At 46.6% G+C, this 15082-nt stretch overlaps 1 protein-coding gene across 1 annotated transcript in view; it reads left to right on the top strand.

Annotated features, from left to right (window-relative positions):
- The window catches only part of LOC137432951 (sorbin and SH3 domain-containing protein 1), a 446359-nt gene that overhangs the window by 186788 nt on the left and 244489 nt on the right, over nucleotides 1-15082 (top strand). Inside the window, exon 9 of the mRNA XM_078783773.1 lies at nucleotides 647-709. Coding sequence (XP_078639899.1) covers nucleotides 647-709 — 63 coding nt within the window. The remainder of the gene's footprint in view (nucleotides 1-646; nucleotides 710-15082) is intronic.

Raw genomic sequence — 15082 nt, 5'->3', positions numbered from 1 at the left:
TACCTCCTGCCTGTTTGTGATGACCCAGTAGTCGTTGGATAACCATGGCTTTGAACTGTTCTCTGCCTTGCATTCCAGGTAGCAAATCCAGAATTCGAGCAAATTTATTGAAAAAAACCCCCCCAAAAATCGAACATAACATCGATTTGACCTCATCATCGACATCAGCTCAAAGAAATCTTTGCTAGACAGGTGAAATGATGGATGGAATCGACAGAACGTTTATCGGAGCGTGCCAATTTCCATGAGCAGCGAAGAGAAGCCGAAGGGCGGTTGGCAAACTTCGATCGACGTTCAGTCGATTCCAAGGAAAATGGATCGATGCCTCCTGACATTCCAGTTGGCTCGCGAACGGATTCTTTTGAAAATAGCACCACAAAATGTGGCCTCAAGATTGCCGGCAAGAGCTCTTCAAGTAGTTGTCTTCCCTGCCTGCATTTTGTTATTTTGCAAAAAGCAAACCTGTGAAAGTGATAAGTTTTGCCAGCAATTTGCTGCCTTTCTATTGAGTGTTTCCATGTTGGAATAACACGCACGGTGTGAGGAAGCCACAGCTCTCTTGGCTTCTGCCGTCTCGCACTCCTTTTGATCTGTACTAACGTTTTACATTGAACGACTGAAATAACTCCCAACATTCCTCTCTTAGAGACCAACCCCTACACTCCCACCTATGTCTTCTCAGATGTGCTGGCGCGACTATGTTCAAAAGGTACCTCGTTTTCTGCTGGAGCCACTTTTTATTTCCACCTGCATTCCTGTTACCGTCAACATTGCCATAAAAAAAGGAATGTCCGTTTACTTTATGGACATTCCCCTTTCACCAATAGTATGTGGAATCCAATCTTTTCCTGATACGAGTGTACTGTTTCCTCCCACTGCGTACACCTTCCGTTTCATACCATCGAAGTTCATTTCTAACCACTTTGCTCTAGTTCCGAATCGATGCATATACGATGAGGTGATCCATTTGTTTGTGGCCCAGCCTACTTGTTGATAAGCATGGTAAAGTACTGGGTAGCTGGGTTCAAGTGTAGCAGAGCAAGCACCGAAGATGAATACAGATCAGGTCGTTCTGTTGAGGTGGCAAAGCCATAAATGGATGACCAGGTGCATGAAGTAGTGACGAAAGATGAATGAGCAACCATCAGGCACATACCTGAGACATTGGGTGTCATTTTTAGCTTAATCAATCTTCACAGACAACTTGATCAGTCACCATGGTGGGGTTTTTGTTGTTGTTTTTTGTATACAAGATCGAGGATCGTGTTAGAGCTAACACATTAAACACAAAAAACATAAACGGACGCATAAAACATACAATAAAGGGAGCAGGAGACGAGATAGGTGAGAGAGAGCAAAGCACACAAGCACAACAGTAGAGAACAGGGACATCGGGAGATCTGTGGAAGTGAAAGGGCTGGAGGTTGTGGGGACGGCGGGTTGGGGGGGATGGGGGGGGAGACGGAACACAGTATAAAACAAATTGAGATTACTAGGAATTTCAGGAATGAAGTCAGAGATTGAAAGAGGTGAATTCGGGGTGTATTAACAGGGGTAGAAAAGATCAAGGTTTTGGATGGGGGAATATAAGAGATGGTGGTGAACAGCTGTTTTAAAGACCTGGTGGGAGGAGTGGGATTGAAGAGAGTGTGGGAGTTTGTTCCAGAGGCGAGACAAAAGAGGCATGAAAGAGTGAAGGTGAGCAGAGAGTCTTGATTTTGGTAGTTTCACCAGAAGAGGGTTGCTGGCAGATCTTGTGCTTCCTGGAAGAATATTTGGGGAACAGAGCACAGATAGAGCAGGGGGAGCTAGGTCAGAGAGGAGTCAGTAGAAGACAGAAAGACCACCAACCTGCCTGTGGTGAGCAAGTGAAAGGCCCGCAGAATCAGCTGCATCGCAGGAGATACCAATGATTCTGAAAATTTTAGTTTCTACTGCGTGAAGCCAAGCTAGGTGTGAGGCAGGAGCGCCAGCCCAGAGGGGAGAGCAGTACTCCATCAAGCTGCGGATGAAAGCTTTGTATGTGGTGAGGAGCTCAGAGGTGTCATGGAAGGACTTCCCATGATGGAGGATGCCCAGTCGGCGACTCGCTTTCGAGGTCAGATTGGAAATGTGGTTTTCCCAGGAAAGATCATGGCAGATAGTGAGACCCAAGAGCTTGAGTGGTAGAACTTCTTCGAGAGGATTGTTGAGAATGTAGATGGGAGGGTTTTCCAGACGGTCTTTTCGGAGAGACATAGTGAGAGTGTGAGATTTGTCAGGATTGAAAAAGACATGTTCCAATTGTTTGACCAGTTTGTGATATTGTCCAGGTCTGCAGAGTGTGAAGAGGCCGCTGCCTGCCAATCTGAGGGTTGAGATATGGAGTGGCAGAGAGTGGCATCATCAGCAAAGAGATAGAGAGGATTTTCCAGAGAGTCGGAAAGATAATTGATGAAGACCAAAAAAAGCACAGGGCCCAGAACCCTGCCTTGAGGAACTCCAGCCTGGACAGGAAGGGGAGATGAGAGAATTCCATTCAGGGCCACAAATTGACTGCGACCAGAGAGGAAGTCCACAAGCCATGCGTGGAGATTTCCATGGATACCATAAGAGGAGAATTTGATGAGCAGAGTGAGGTGCCAGACTGTATAGAAGGCACGAGATATGGCAAGGGAGACAGCTCTGATTTCCTGTCTGGCATTGAGGACCTCCATCCATTGTTGAGACAGCAGAAGTAGCATGTCCAGAGTAGAGTGACCTGGTCTGAATCGAAATTGATGATCAGAAATCAAGCCATGGGAGAAGAGGAAGGATTTAATATCAGAAGCAATGATGGATTCCATGACCTTGCTGATGATTGGGAGAAGGCTGATTGGTCTGGAGTTGCGAGGATCTGTTTTTGCACCTTTTTTGAATAAAGCAGTCATGTTGGCTGATTTTCAAGCTGATGGCAGATGACCTTGAGCAAAAGAGGTTGAAGAGAAGAGAGAGAGGGTGTGAAAGAGCGGCAGAGCAGGATTTTAGGACCGGTTTTAGGTCTGGTCCAGTTGCAGAATCAGAGTCAAGGATTGACAGAAACTTCTCCACCTTGTCAGGAGGGAAGGACACAGAGTCCAGGAGCAGCTGGGTATGATTGGGTAAGGTGGGAACAGAGAGAGACGGGTTTGGGACACAAGATTTTGAGGCAAACACAGAGTTGAGGCATTCAGCTTTTTCTCGTGTGGAGTCAGCTATGAAGCCGTTTGAGGTAAGGGAGGGGATGGAGGGGGAACAAACACCAGAAACAGATTTGACCAGACGCCACCAGGATTTGGAGGGAGGGAGGCAGGTTAGAGAGTTCAGTCTTTAGAGTAGAGAGATATTGTTTCCTGGCTCTCATGAGGGTGGACACACGCTTGTTCCGGGCTTTGTGAAAGGAAATGAGATTTCATTTCCGTTGGATTTGTCTTCCAGGAGGCGAAGGCAAGTTGTTTCAGGGCAACTGCCTCACCACAAGATTCCGTGTACCATGGACGGGAAGAAGGGTATGACAACTGAAGACGAGATGGGATAAATCTGTGCATGAGAGAGAGCAATTTACTTTGGAAGAATTCCCAGGATGAATTGATGTCAGAGGCAGTAGAGATGGGAGACCAGTCCAGATGATTGATGGCTTCTTGAAGACCGTGCCAGTAGGACTGAGTGAAATGCCAGACTCGTCGATGCTGAGGAGGCTCTCTGAGAATGGCCAGAGAGATGTCCACTTTAACAATCAAATGATCAGATGAACCAATTGGAACAGAGGAGGAACAGCAGACAGTTGCAGGGAAGTTTGTCATAACCAAGTCCAGAAGAGAAGATGCTCCGTTGACTGAGATCCGGGTCGGGAAATTGACAGATTGCGTCAGTCCCAGTGAGTCGCAGAAGTCCTTTGCCTTGGTGCCATGGCTGGTGCGTGAGATACCCACACCCAGCCAGCTGGCATGATGACAGTTGAAGTCGCCACATATGAGGAAGAGAGAGTTGCGATGAGTGGATAGAAGTTGGTCCATGTTGTCAGACAGCGAGATGTAAATGGAGTCATCACTGCTTGGTGGACGGTACAGAACACATATGAACAGAAGGTGGGAGGGGAGAGGAAGCCGTAGCCATGGGTACTCCTGGGGTGTGGTGGAGAGAGGGCAGTGCAGGGAGATTGAGGAAGAGAGTTTTTCATGAAGATAGCAACTCCACCACCAGGACGAGGCTCAGTTCTATCATACCAGAGGAGGGAGTAACCAGGGAGAGATATTAAGGAATCAGAGACATCTTGAAGGAGGAAAGTTTCTGTTAAGCAGATTAAGTCTAGTTTGTCAGAAGCAACCTGTATGGAGAAATCAGTCAGGTTTTAGCGAAGGCCCTGGAAGTTTGATGTCTATACCGTTGAGGAAGAGGGAGGGGGAAAAATCGCATGCAGGACAAGGGAGGGGAGGGGTTGGGAACGATGGGGGAGGTTGGGAGAGCTGGTGACAGTATGTTGGAAATTGCAGGAGAGCAAGGAGAAGGGGAAGGATGAGGAGGACAAAAGATTTGATGGTGATGTGATGAGGCACAGTGAGGAGTTGTTTTAGGGGTGGAGTGAAGTAGAAGGTTAGAGGATGTGGAGGTATGAGTTGGTCGGGAGAGGAATCGGGGAGGAGGGAGCTTTGTGGAGGAGTTGAGGCAACTTTGAGGAGGAGCGGTGGGAGGGGAGAATTGAAGAAAAATGGAGGGGGGAAATTTGAGGGGAGGGGTGAGATCTGAGGGGGAGGTGTGAGGGTGGAGATTATAAGGGGAGGGTGAGTTGGGAGTTTTGAAGGGATGGGGTGGGTGGGAGTTTTGAAGGGGAGGGGCAAGGGGGTAGATTTGAAGGGGGGGGGTGAGAGGGAGGGGCGATTTGGGAATTTTGAAAGTTTTGAATGATTCAAGGAAATCGAACATTTATTACAGACTGGGTTTCTTGAGATATTAAGTCAGAGATCCGTTTGAAAACGTTTGAGGAGGGGTGGAATGAAGGTGTGTTTAAAGCATGAAAAAAGAACAACTGTATGAGATTGAATTTTTTTTGTGACGGAAAGATTTAATGAGCAAATTGGTGACAGCCTTTTGAACATGAAGAAAAAGAGCGAGTTATAGTATACAAAAGAGTACAGCATGGCAGGGGTGGAGTTTAAACATTTTAAAGCAAAACCGTGAACAGTCTGGGAAATTCCTGAAATGCAGAAGAATAGGAGATTAACAAGCTAGGGGAGCAGAGCGGTAGGTGTATAAGCAATTTGTTAGTATGGAAGGAGAGGTCGCCTTTTTATTTTCTTCGTTAATATATTGTTGCGGTAATTCAAATCCCCACTCCTGACAACAATTTGTTGCGGGGGCCGGGTTCAAAAATCCCCCTCTTTGACAACAATTTTGTTGCGTGATTCCCCTCGGTTAATACCGGAGAATTACAAATACCTTCAAGGTGCACGGATCACGGAGCACGTGCATGCTGAAGAACTGCGCGATCGAACCCTCACTTTCCCACACCTTATGGGTGCCGAGCGGATTTGCACGGTGTGGAAAGCGGCGTTACCCCACGAGATTTATGGACCTGAGTCTAGCCAAATTCGGTCCCGGATGATGCCAGACCAATGGAGAAAAGACGTACCGAACAGGTTGGAAAGTAACAACATAATGTACAGCCTTTTATTTAGAAGGCACAGAGAAACAGAGACGAAGATACAGCTTACCAACTCTTACCTACTAATAACCCCGACTTGGCGCCTTCACACTCTGACACACACACACACACACACACTCACAGGGAAAAAGACACTGGTTAAGGGCGTACCGATGTACGTGCTGGGATTCCTCACAATTGGCCACGTGGTCTGGTGTGCGCAGTTCACGGCTCAATGAGGTCAGGTCCGAAGGACGAACTCCAGCACAGGTTGAGCTAGATTCAGTGCAGGTGGGACGAGCTGCCACGCAGGCAGACAACTTCAGCGCAGGTGAGTCGTGTGGAAAACCAACGCTTGCAGGTCAGCCGGATGGCGCAAAAGATCGGTGCAGAAGCGATTGGTGGTTGACTAAACACAAAGGCCAAAACACGTGTCGTCTGTTGGAGCCAAAACGAGAGAGTCCAAAGCAGGGTGTTGTCCACGAGGCAAAATCCAAGACGAGGAGAGAGGTCGTCCTGTGCGTGCGAAATCCCAGGCAAAAAGAATACAGCGCAGGAGGTCATAGACATGGCGAAATCCCAGGCAAAGAGAATCGTGTCGTCCACATGGCAAAATCCCAAGGCAAGAGAGAACAGGAGGTCGTAGCGCAGTGAAAATCCAAAGCCAAGAGAATGATAATGCGCTCCGCGTGGGCTATTATCAGACCTGCCCACGCCCTTCAAAATGTTCCAGAGCCTCCCATTGGCTGAGGCTTGTCGCATCATGGCGAGATGTTCCCGCCTCCTCACTGGTCACCTGGGCCGTGCTTTTGGCCACGCCTTCCTGCTCATTAGTGATGGCTTCTCCCAGCCACGAAGGCTTGACATCCTGCCCAACTCAATGCATATTTGGTCTTGATTACTACACAATGGGAAAGGGCTAATCTTTACATTCAATAGAAAATAACTAACTACTGCAGGCTACATGTTGTCGTGCAATGAATTATAGGGGGTTTGACTTTATGGCACAACCACAACAATATATATATATATATATATATTTTTTTTTTCAGGTTAGGTGCAAGTGGATCTGAGGAAGAAGGAGAAAGGTTTAGGGGTATGGTGAATTCAAATTGGAAAGGTGAAAATAATCGGCTGGAGAGGATGGGAGTGGCGGGACAACACGTTGATGCGGGCGGGTGAGGGTTGACCATGAGGAGAGAAGGAATTATTATTACAGACTTGGCATTTAATATGGAATTTTTTTTTTTCTTGACTTGGGTTTACTTTCTGAACGCAGTATATCAATCTGGTGAGTTTCTTTTACCCTTCGGTGATGTCTTTGTTCAATGAACCATGTCACTGATTGTCTTTCGCAGCAAGAAGTCAATAACAGGATTATACACAGGTGGCGTGACAAAATGTAAGGACAGGTACATTTGACGATTGGCTTCACAATCGGGTATATAAGGGTTGTTGCGTTCTGTATTAGTGGAAAACAACTGCTGCACATCGACAAAAGTTATTGTCGCTTCCTCTGGAGATGGTCCGTCAACTTGACAATGCTGTTTGTCATGGAGTGGTGGCTTTACAAAATTCTGGCATGAAACAGCGTGCTATTGCTCGGCAGTATGGCATCACTCAAGGTCTGGTGTCAACGATCCTGAAACGAAATGATCAAAGGGGTGTCCCTACTCCAATACCGAGGCCAGGACGTCCCCGCAGAACCACAAGGAGGGATGATCGCCAGCTGCACCGGTTAGTCCACAATGGCCGTACCAAGTCAGCTAATCGGCTTAGGGCTGAGTGGCAGCAACTGACAAATGTGCCTGTATCCAGAAGGCTAGTCAACCAACGACTGGTTCAAGCAGGCTATAATGCCAGGCGTCCCATGATAAAGCCACGTCTGACCAGACAACACCGCCAGCGCCGATTGCAGTGGGCCAGAGAGCACCGTCAATGGCAGCCAGGACACTGGAATCACGAGATCTTCAGTGACGAGTCTAGATTTCTGGTCTGTCGTCAAGATGGCCGCATCCGAGTGCACAGACAAGTGCATGAAGCCTACAACGAAGATTGTATAGTGCCAAGAGTCCAAGCTGGAGGTGGTAGGGTGACCGTTTGGGCTGCTTTTCATGCAGGAGGCAAAACTGACCTGGTTGTTCTGAATGGAAACCTGAACCAGTTCAAGTACATGGCCATTCTGGAAGAAACATTGCTTCCATTTGTTTGTGCAGCCTTTCGAGGAAACTTTGTCTTCCATGATGACAATGCACGGCCTCATCGTGCTCGCATGATCCAACACTTTCTTGCTGAACGTGGTGTAGAGCATATGGAGTGGCCTGCCATGTCCCCGGATATGAATCCGATAGAGAACTTGTGGGCAGAATTAACGCGTCAAATCGACAACTTGGACCAGCAGCCTGCCTCTGTGCGTGAATTGCAGCAGGCTATTGTAACTGCATGGCAAGCGATTCCTGTCCAAACCTTGGCAAATCTCGTGAACAGCATGCCTCAATGTGTACATGCTCTCCTGAATGCTCGTGGGGGTTACACGAAGTACTGAACAGTAATTTTACTGTCCGTAATCCCAGTCATAATTTAACTTTTGTTTTTGTTAAAAAATTTTTTGGCTCATGTGCAAAATAAAGAGATACTTCTGGAAAACGCACAGAAGTTTAACACAGTACTGTCCGTGAATTGAGTTCGATATCAGTTTACATCACTTTCAAGGATCAATTTATTTGCTTCGAAATGTCAAATGTGGTTTTTGTTTCTTTTAAAGGTCACATTAACAAAATCTAGAATAATTTCAACATAATTCCAATGAACTTTTGGTTCTAAGTCATCTTGAAAAGTAAGTTCACCCCCACAAAAAAAATATTCCATATTAAATGCCAAGTCTGTATTATAACTTTTTTTTTTTCCTTTAATTTTTTTTTGTATTTAAGACATCAAACAAAGGGTAAGAGGTTAGGGGGAGAGTATGGGGTGAAAAAGGGTACTCCAGAGATAGAACGAACGTGAATAAACAAAAGACCATACGAGGTGACTGGTCAGGCCTCGAGGCTAACCAGGCCCCAAACATGCACGACCAAACTGACTGACTTGGACACAAATTAGCACCAAATGCAAAACACGATCGAACCAGAAACACAGTAAACACATACACAGCAAAATAAAATACTTAACTTTGAAAAAAAATACAACTTAACTTTGATCGACGTATATGAGCTCAGATGACACAACCTCACACTGGGAGGTGGAAGAAGAATTTGGGCTCCCCAAATCAGCATGGTAGTACCAGAAAAGAGCTCATCTGGACATTTCCCATGAGCTGTTGGACCGTTTCCATGCTGATCCATAAGACTTCCTCCAGCGGATTGTGACATAGGATGAGTCACATGTTTACCACTTTGATCCTGAGACAAAGCGACTGAGCATTCAGTGGAAATGCATGACGAAGGTGTATCGATTTGAATGTCCACACACCCAGAACAATTTTGAATATTTAATTCGCCGGAGAAGATTCGCTCGAATACACCAAGGATTGCAACAAAGTTTAACAATACTATACCGATGTATACACTCACAGATTCAATACAACGTGTCCAGTCAATCTTCTGGGGAGTGGTTGAATACAGTTCCTTTTATAGTAAGTTTGGGAACAAAGGAAATCTCCAGCTGTCTTCGGAGCCAGATTGAGTAATGAAAAGGTCATGGGGTTTTGCAGACAGACTGGCACCTTGGACTCAATGAGGCATCTGGTTATCATTGCACCTCCGACCATTGAGTATAAGTATCTTTATGAAGAAGTGCAGACTTGTTGTTTTTCCCAGCATGGCACCTTCCAGAGACTCTATCTGTTCTTGTCTGATGAAAACAGCTCCATTCACCTTTTGTACATTTCAATACTCTTTCAACCATCGTATCTCTTTCCTTGCATAGATGATCAATGTTAGCCTTATTTCTAAGCACAGCAAACATGCAATTTCTATAATCCATAATGCAGATTTAATCACATATTTATCCATAAAGTACAAGTTTCACATTTATTGACTATATATATATATATATATATATATATATATATATATATATATATATATCTCGAAGACTAACAGAAGGAAGTCCACTTAGACTTCTATACACACAAGGTACTCACTCCTTCAAAGGTTCAAGAGGATATCATCAGCCGGAAAGGTGATGGCCGCTGTGTTTTGGGATTGTGATGGTGTGATAATGGTGGACTTCTTAGAAAAGGGAAATACTATTAACTTCTCCAGAACTTATTAACTCCTAATGCTTCTCCAGAACAACACCTCTCCACACACAGCCCAACTTCCGGTGGCTATTGCTGCAAACTGTGGTTATGAACTTTTGCCATACTCAACCTAGTCACCAGATCTAGCCCTGTCTGGTGGGGGAACAAATATGATAATGATGTCAAGTCTCCTCGGGCAATGATGGCGCGTTTCCAATCATATTGCCTTTCTATGGCTGGTACACATGAGTATGTGTGTGGTATAGACAGGGGGTCGCCATTCCTCTGCGTCCCTCTGCTGGCCGTTGGGGAATTAATCCTCTTCCGCTCGTGCTGTTGGAGTTGACTGGACTCTCATCCACCAGATGTGCAGAGCTATCTGCCATTTAAACTGCATGGCTGCGGACCGTTACCCTGGTAAGGGGGGCTGACAGGTACTACACCTTGCCCACAGGTGACCTGGCATTGTGCAAGGCAGGGGCATCCATCTCCCTGAGGTATCAGAGGACACCCGCAAACCCAAATGATAATGGGATGGAAAGATTTAATGAGAATGATAATTATGAAATGACAATTTTCATGATAATGAAAATGCTGTGATGGCAGCTGTAGAGGACTTCATAGAGGGACTCGACAAGGAGCGATTGCCATCAAACTTGGTAGGGATAGTGTAGGCCCCAGGAGGAGTTAATGGTGAAGAAATGAAGTGAGTAGCTTTTCATATAGATTTTAAAATTAAAGTGGGGAATTGGAATAGAGGGAAGGGTAATTTATTTAACCGCTTTAATTTATCGTGACCAAACTTTTCAGGGATAGTGTAGGCTCCATGGGGAGTATAATTGGGGGTGGAGGGATTGGGCCTGGGGTGGAGGTTTTGGGAAGCAGGTAGGGGTTTAGTTGAGTTTGTTATCTTCGGAACAATGGGGGCGTATCACGTGGACCCCGCCAGTGCTTGAAACTTGCTTAACTAAAAGTTAGTACAAGTATGATTTCTGCCATGGTAAAAATAAAGCCACAGATGACGTTTGGAGCTTCAGTTCATTGTCAGTGCAAAAATAGGCTGATGATCCAAACATCAGCCACACCTTTACATTTCCCACAAGAGTAAACATACTTTTGTCAAACTTAAATTAAAAGTTCATGAAAAGTTTAAATTTAAAGTTTAAATGAACTTAACGTTCATTGAAGTTTAAACTTAAAATCCATTGCATAGTCACCTGATTGAACTGTTCACAAGCTTTTGCAAGTACTTGATGGACTGATTTATTTTCTATCATCGGATATGCCAATGAATACGTTCTCCACTTGAATCATGCACAATCTTCTTCTTCTTTACTTTATCTACTGCTACCACCACAACTATTTTGACGCCCCAATTAATCTCACCTTCTTGAGGAGTGAGCAGAGAGGGTGTTTTGGCCGAATCTTTCATAAACAAGCTGGCCAGGCCTGAAATGATACTTTCATAAACCGGTTTTCCAGTCTTAGGTAGGAATTTGTAATTAGTTTAGTGTGCCGGTGATGAGTTGGATTACTCTTAAGAAATATGCCTGCCATTTCCTGCCTTGAGATGGAGTGTGTTGTAAAAATCAGAGTTACAACATTGTCTCAGTTCATGAGTTTAATCTCAATCGATCCCAAGCTATACCTGTAAAGAGAACCAGCGAACATCATATCAATATTCAGCATGCATCTGAATCAGTAATGGATTTACAGATGAGCACAAGCAAGCTTTAAACAAAGTGGCGATACGTACCATCTATTTATGCACCTGCGTAGCATACAGTAAATGTCTCAGGAATAATCATTGCGCTGAATGACCGAGTTCTTATAACAGTCGCGTAGTGGACAGAAGACGCATGACACCTGGGTACAGACTTTACACAGAATTTCATGACATTCTCCCCGGCGTTAAAACTACACTACCCCTCGGGGTGAAAAGTAAGCGGGATAGTAGGATAGAAAACGTCAGTTAGCAAAAGGGGACATAGAGCAGCAATGCATGTCAGTCCCGGCCGTAGCCATCGGGGCGGCGAATTTCTCTTCCGGCGCGTGTTCGGTAAGCGTCGGGAGCTTCAACCGCGAGACCAAATTCCCCCACGGCGGAATAACCGCCTATCTCGGGAGACGGCGGCGGCACCTCAGGGCCGACCGGATCGGGCATGTTCGGGAGCGGAGTTGACGGTGAATTCCCCATCAACGGGTCCCCCGGGCTGAGTTCCGGCTGATCGGTATCCCCGCACGGAGCAAGATGACGCACCGAGACTGTGGACTCGCGTCCATTTGGCAGCAGCACCCGAGCGTGCTCAGGATTCGCTTGGAGAATGTGAACCTTGTGAACCGCGCGATTGAGGAAAGCCGGTCCGGGCTCAGCTAGCCAGCCCGGCAAGGGTCGAACAGCACCAGAACGGTGCGAGTAACAAAACAGACGATCGTGAGGAGTTTGATTAGTAGCGGTGCACAATAAAGTCCTGATTGGGTTTAACACCCCGTGTACCATCCAGGTCCATCGGTCCAGTCCTAGTCCGTGAGACTTAAGGCCCAGAGTAATGGCCTTCCATATAATGCCATTAAATCTTTCCACCTGACCGTTCGCCTGTGGCCTGTACGGGGTAGTATAGCTGGAAGCTATATTGCGCTGGAGCAAAAAGATCCTCACATCCTGGGACAGAAACACAGCACCTCTATCGGTGTGTATGTAAGCCGGATTCCCGAACATGGAGAACAAAATCTGCAAACACCGGATAACCGTCGCAGCGGACATATCACTGCACGGGAAAGCAAAAGGGAATCTGGAGAACTTGTCAATGATCGTGAGGAGATAGCGAGAGCTACCCGAGGCCGGTAGGCTAGGACTAGCAGGGAGACACGAAGCCGGTAGAGGCCCTTTAAAGTCCATCGCCAATCTCTACCATGGCCGAGTAGCCTGAATCAGCGTACCCATCGATGGCCTGTAGAAACGAGGTTTGAGTTCAGCACAAACGGAACAAGTGTGACATAGCTGCCGAATGTCCACAACAGAGTAGGGCAAATTGCGACTTTGCACATAATGAGCGAAAGGCGTCACTCCGGGATGGCACAACGTTTCATGAATAACACGCAGATCCTCAAAGGAGGTGAGACTCGCACACACCGAAGGTCGCGATAATGCGTCTGTGGCGAGATTATACCGCCCTGGGCGATACCTAATAGTGTAGCAAAAATCGGCTAACTCTATCCGCCAGCGAGTGATCTTTTCGTTTTTAATGCGCTGAGCATGGCATGTGTCGTACATGAGAGCGACACTTTGCTGATCAGTAATGACCTCAAAGTGTTTGCCAAGCAAATATGGTCTCCAACGCCTAATAGACTTAACAATGGCGTACGCCTCCTTCTCGACAGACGAGTGACGTTTCTCTGTGGAGGAGAGAGTCCTTGAAAAGAAGGCCACAGGGCGCCCCTCCCCCCCCCCCCCCCCCCCCGAGAGAGCTTAGCAGCTATCGCCTGGTCCGACGCATCACTTTCCAAAACAAAGGGCTTGCTCTCATCGATAGACGACACAGCGGCGCCAGCTATGTCGGACTTCAGGCCATGGAAAGCGGCCTTGGTGGCATGACCCATGGGGAGCACTGTGCAATCAACGAGTGGGCGGAGCTTCTCAGAAACATTTTGGACCCACTTTGAATAATGTGCAACTAGTCCGAGGGCACGCTTCAACGAAGCGCGATCATGTGGCGGGGCCATGTCGAGCAAGGGCCGCAGTCACTCCTTGTCTGGAGTGATAGTGCCCTGGGTCACGGTGTACCCCAGGAGATCTATCGTTCGGGCAGCAGCGGCTGTCGTGCTCAGGCCCGAAGGCTCGAGTGTGTCTGTGTCCCCGATTCCAGCAGAGGTTCAGCATCCGCTGCTTCAGCCCTCTCCGGTCGCTCACAGGTTAGCCACGCAGTGATGTATGGGCGATCGTATGCCTCCGATTGTCTCTGTGCCTCATAGTAAACGAGTGCCAACTTATGAGCATTCTCAAGAGTTAGGTCGGTAGTTTCTAGTAATCTTTGACGTATTATCGGCGAGTGTATCCCGGAAACAAATGAATCTCTCATTAAATCGTCACAGACCTGTTCATGGGACCTAGGTTCACCTGTACAGTCCTGCGCTAATCGGCGGAGGTCCTGAACGAAGTGGTCGATGGATTCTGAAGGGTCCTGTCGTCGAGAAGAGAGCAGGTATTGGGTATAGACCACGCTTTGAGTCTTGATGTAGATTTGACGTTGTGCCGCTTCAGCAGTAGCGTACGTGACGCACTGAGAAATGTACTGATAGACAGAATGGGAGATGCGTGACTTAAGAACTGCAAGCTTGGTCTCGTCCGTGAGATCCGCTTGGGCCCCCAAGTAACTTGTCAACAGTCGAAGCCAGTGCTGGAGCTGTGCAGCCGAGTCCGATGCTTGAAGATCAGCTCCGAAGATCGGTACGAGAATCAGCTTATGAGTCATATCGTTCTCGATCAAGACAAGAGACGATTGAGATTAATTGTTGTAAAAATCAGAGTTACAACATTGGCTCAGTTCATGAGTTTAATCTCAATCGTTCCCTAGCAATACCTGTAAAGAGAACCAGCGAACATCATATCAATATTGAGCATGCACCTGAATCAGCTCGGGTAGCTCAGTAATGGGTTTACAGATGAGCACAAGTAAGCTTTAAACAAAGTGGCGATGCGTACCATCTATTTATGCACCTGCGTAGCATACAGTAAATGTCTCAGGAATAATCATTGCGCTGAATGACCGAGTTCTTATAACGCGTAGTGGACAGAAGACGCATGGCATCTGGGTACAGACTTTAGACAGAATTTCACGACAGTGCGAGAAGCATTTCCTCCTTTTTTTTTGAACTAAAGTAACAGACGAATGTGTCGGAATGCGGAAAAGCAATGTACCATACGTCACATACCATAATTTTTTGCAATTGCAGACCACGCTCGTTGGTATATTCCAATCCTGGCTGCTCTTGCTCACATCCTTGGGTAGCTTTTGAGTAGCCATGATAGCTAAGTTGCTTCTGTCAGAAAAGCACAAAACAGCACACTGATAGCTAATTCACATGAAGAGGATGCAATGGTGAAAATTTTTATTTTCTGATAAAAACCTGCATCTTAGGAAATTCCTTTTTTTCTCTGCAAATGGTTGAAGGCTTTTGGAGTAGCAGCATCATAAATTGCG

Source organism: Myxine glutinosa, chromosome 8 (assembly GCF_964187855.1).
Source record: "Myxine glutinosa chromosome 8, kmMyxGlut1.1, whole genome shotgun sequence".
NCBI classification, from domain to species: domain Eukaryota; kingdom Metazoa; phylum Chordata; class Myxini; order Myxiniformes; family Myxinidae; genus Myxine; species Myxine glutinosa.
Note: the sequence above shows the minus strand (reverse complement) of the source record. Positions and strands in the feature narration are given on the sequence as shown.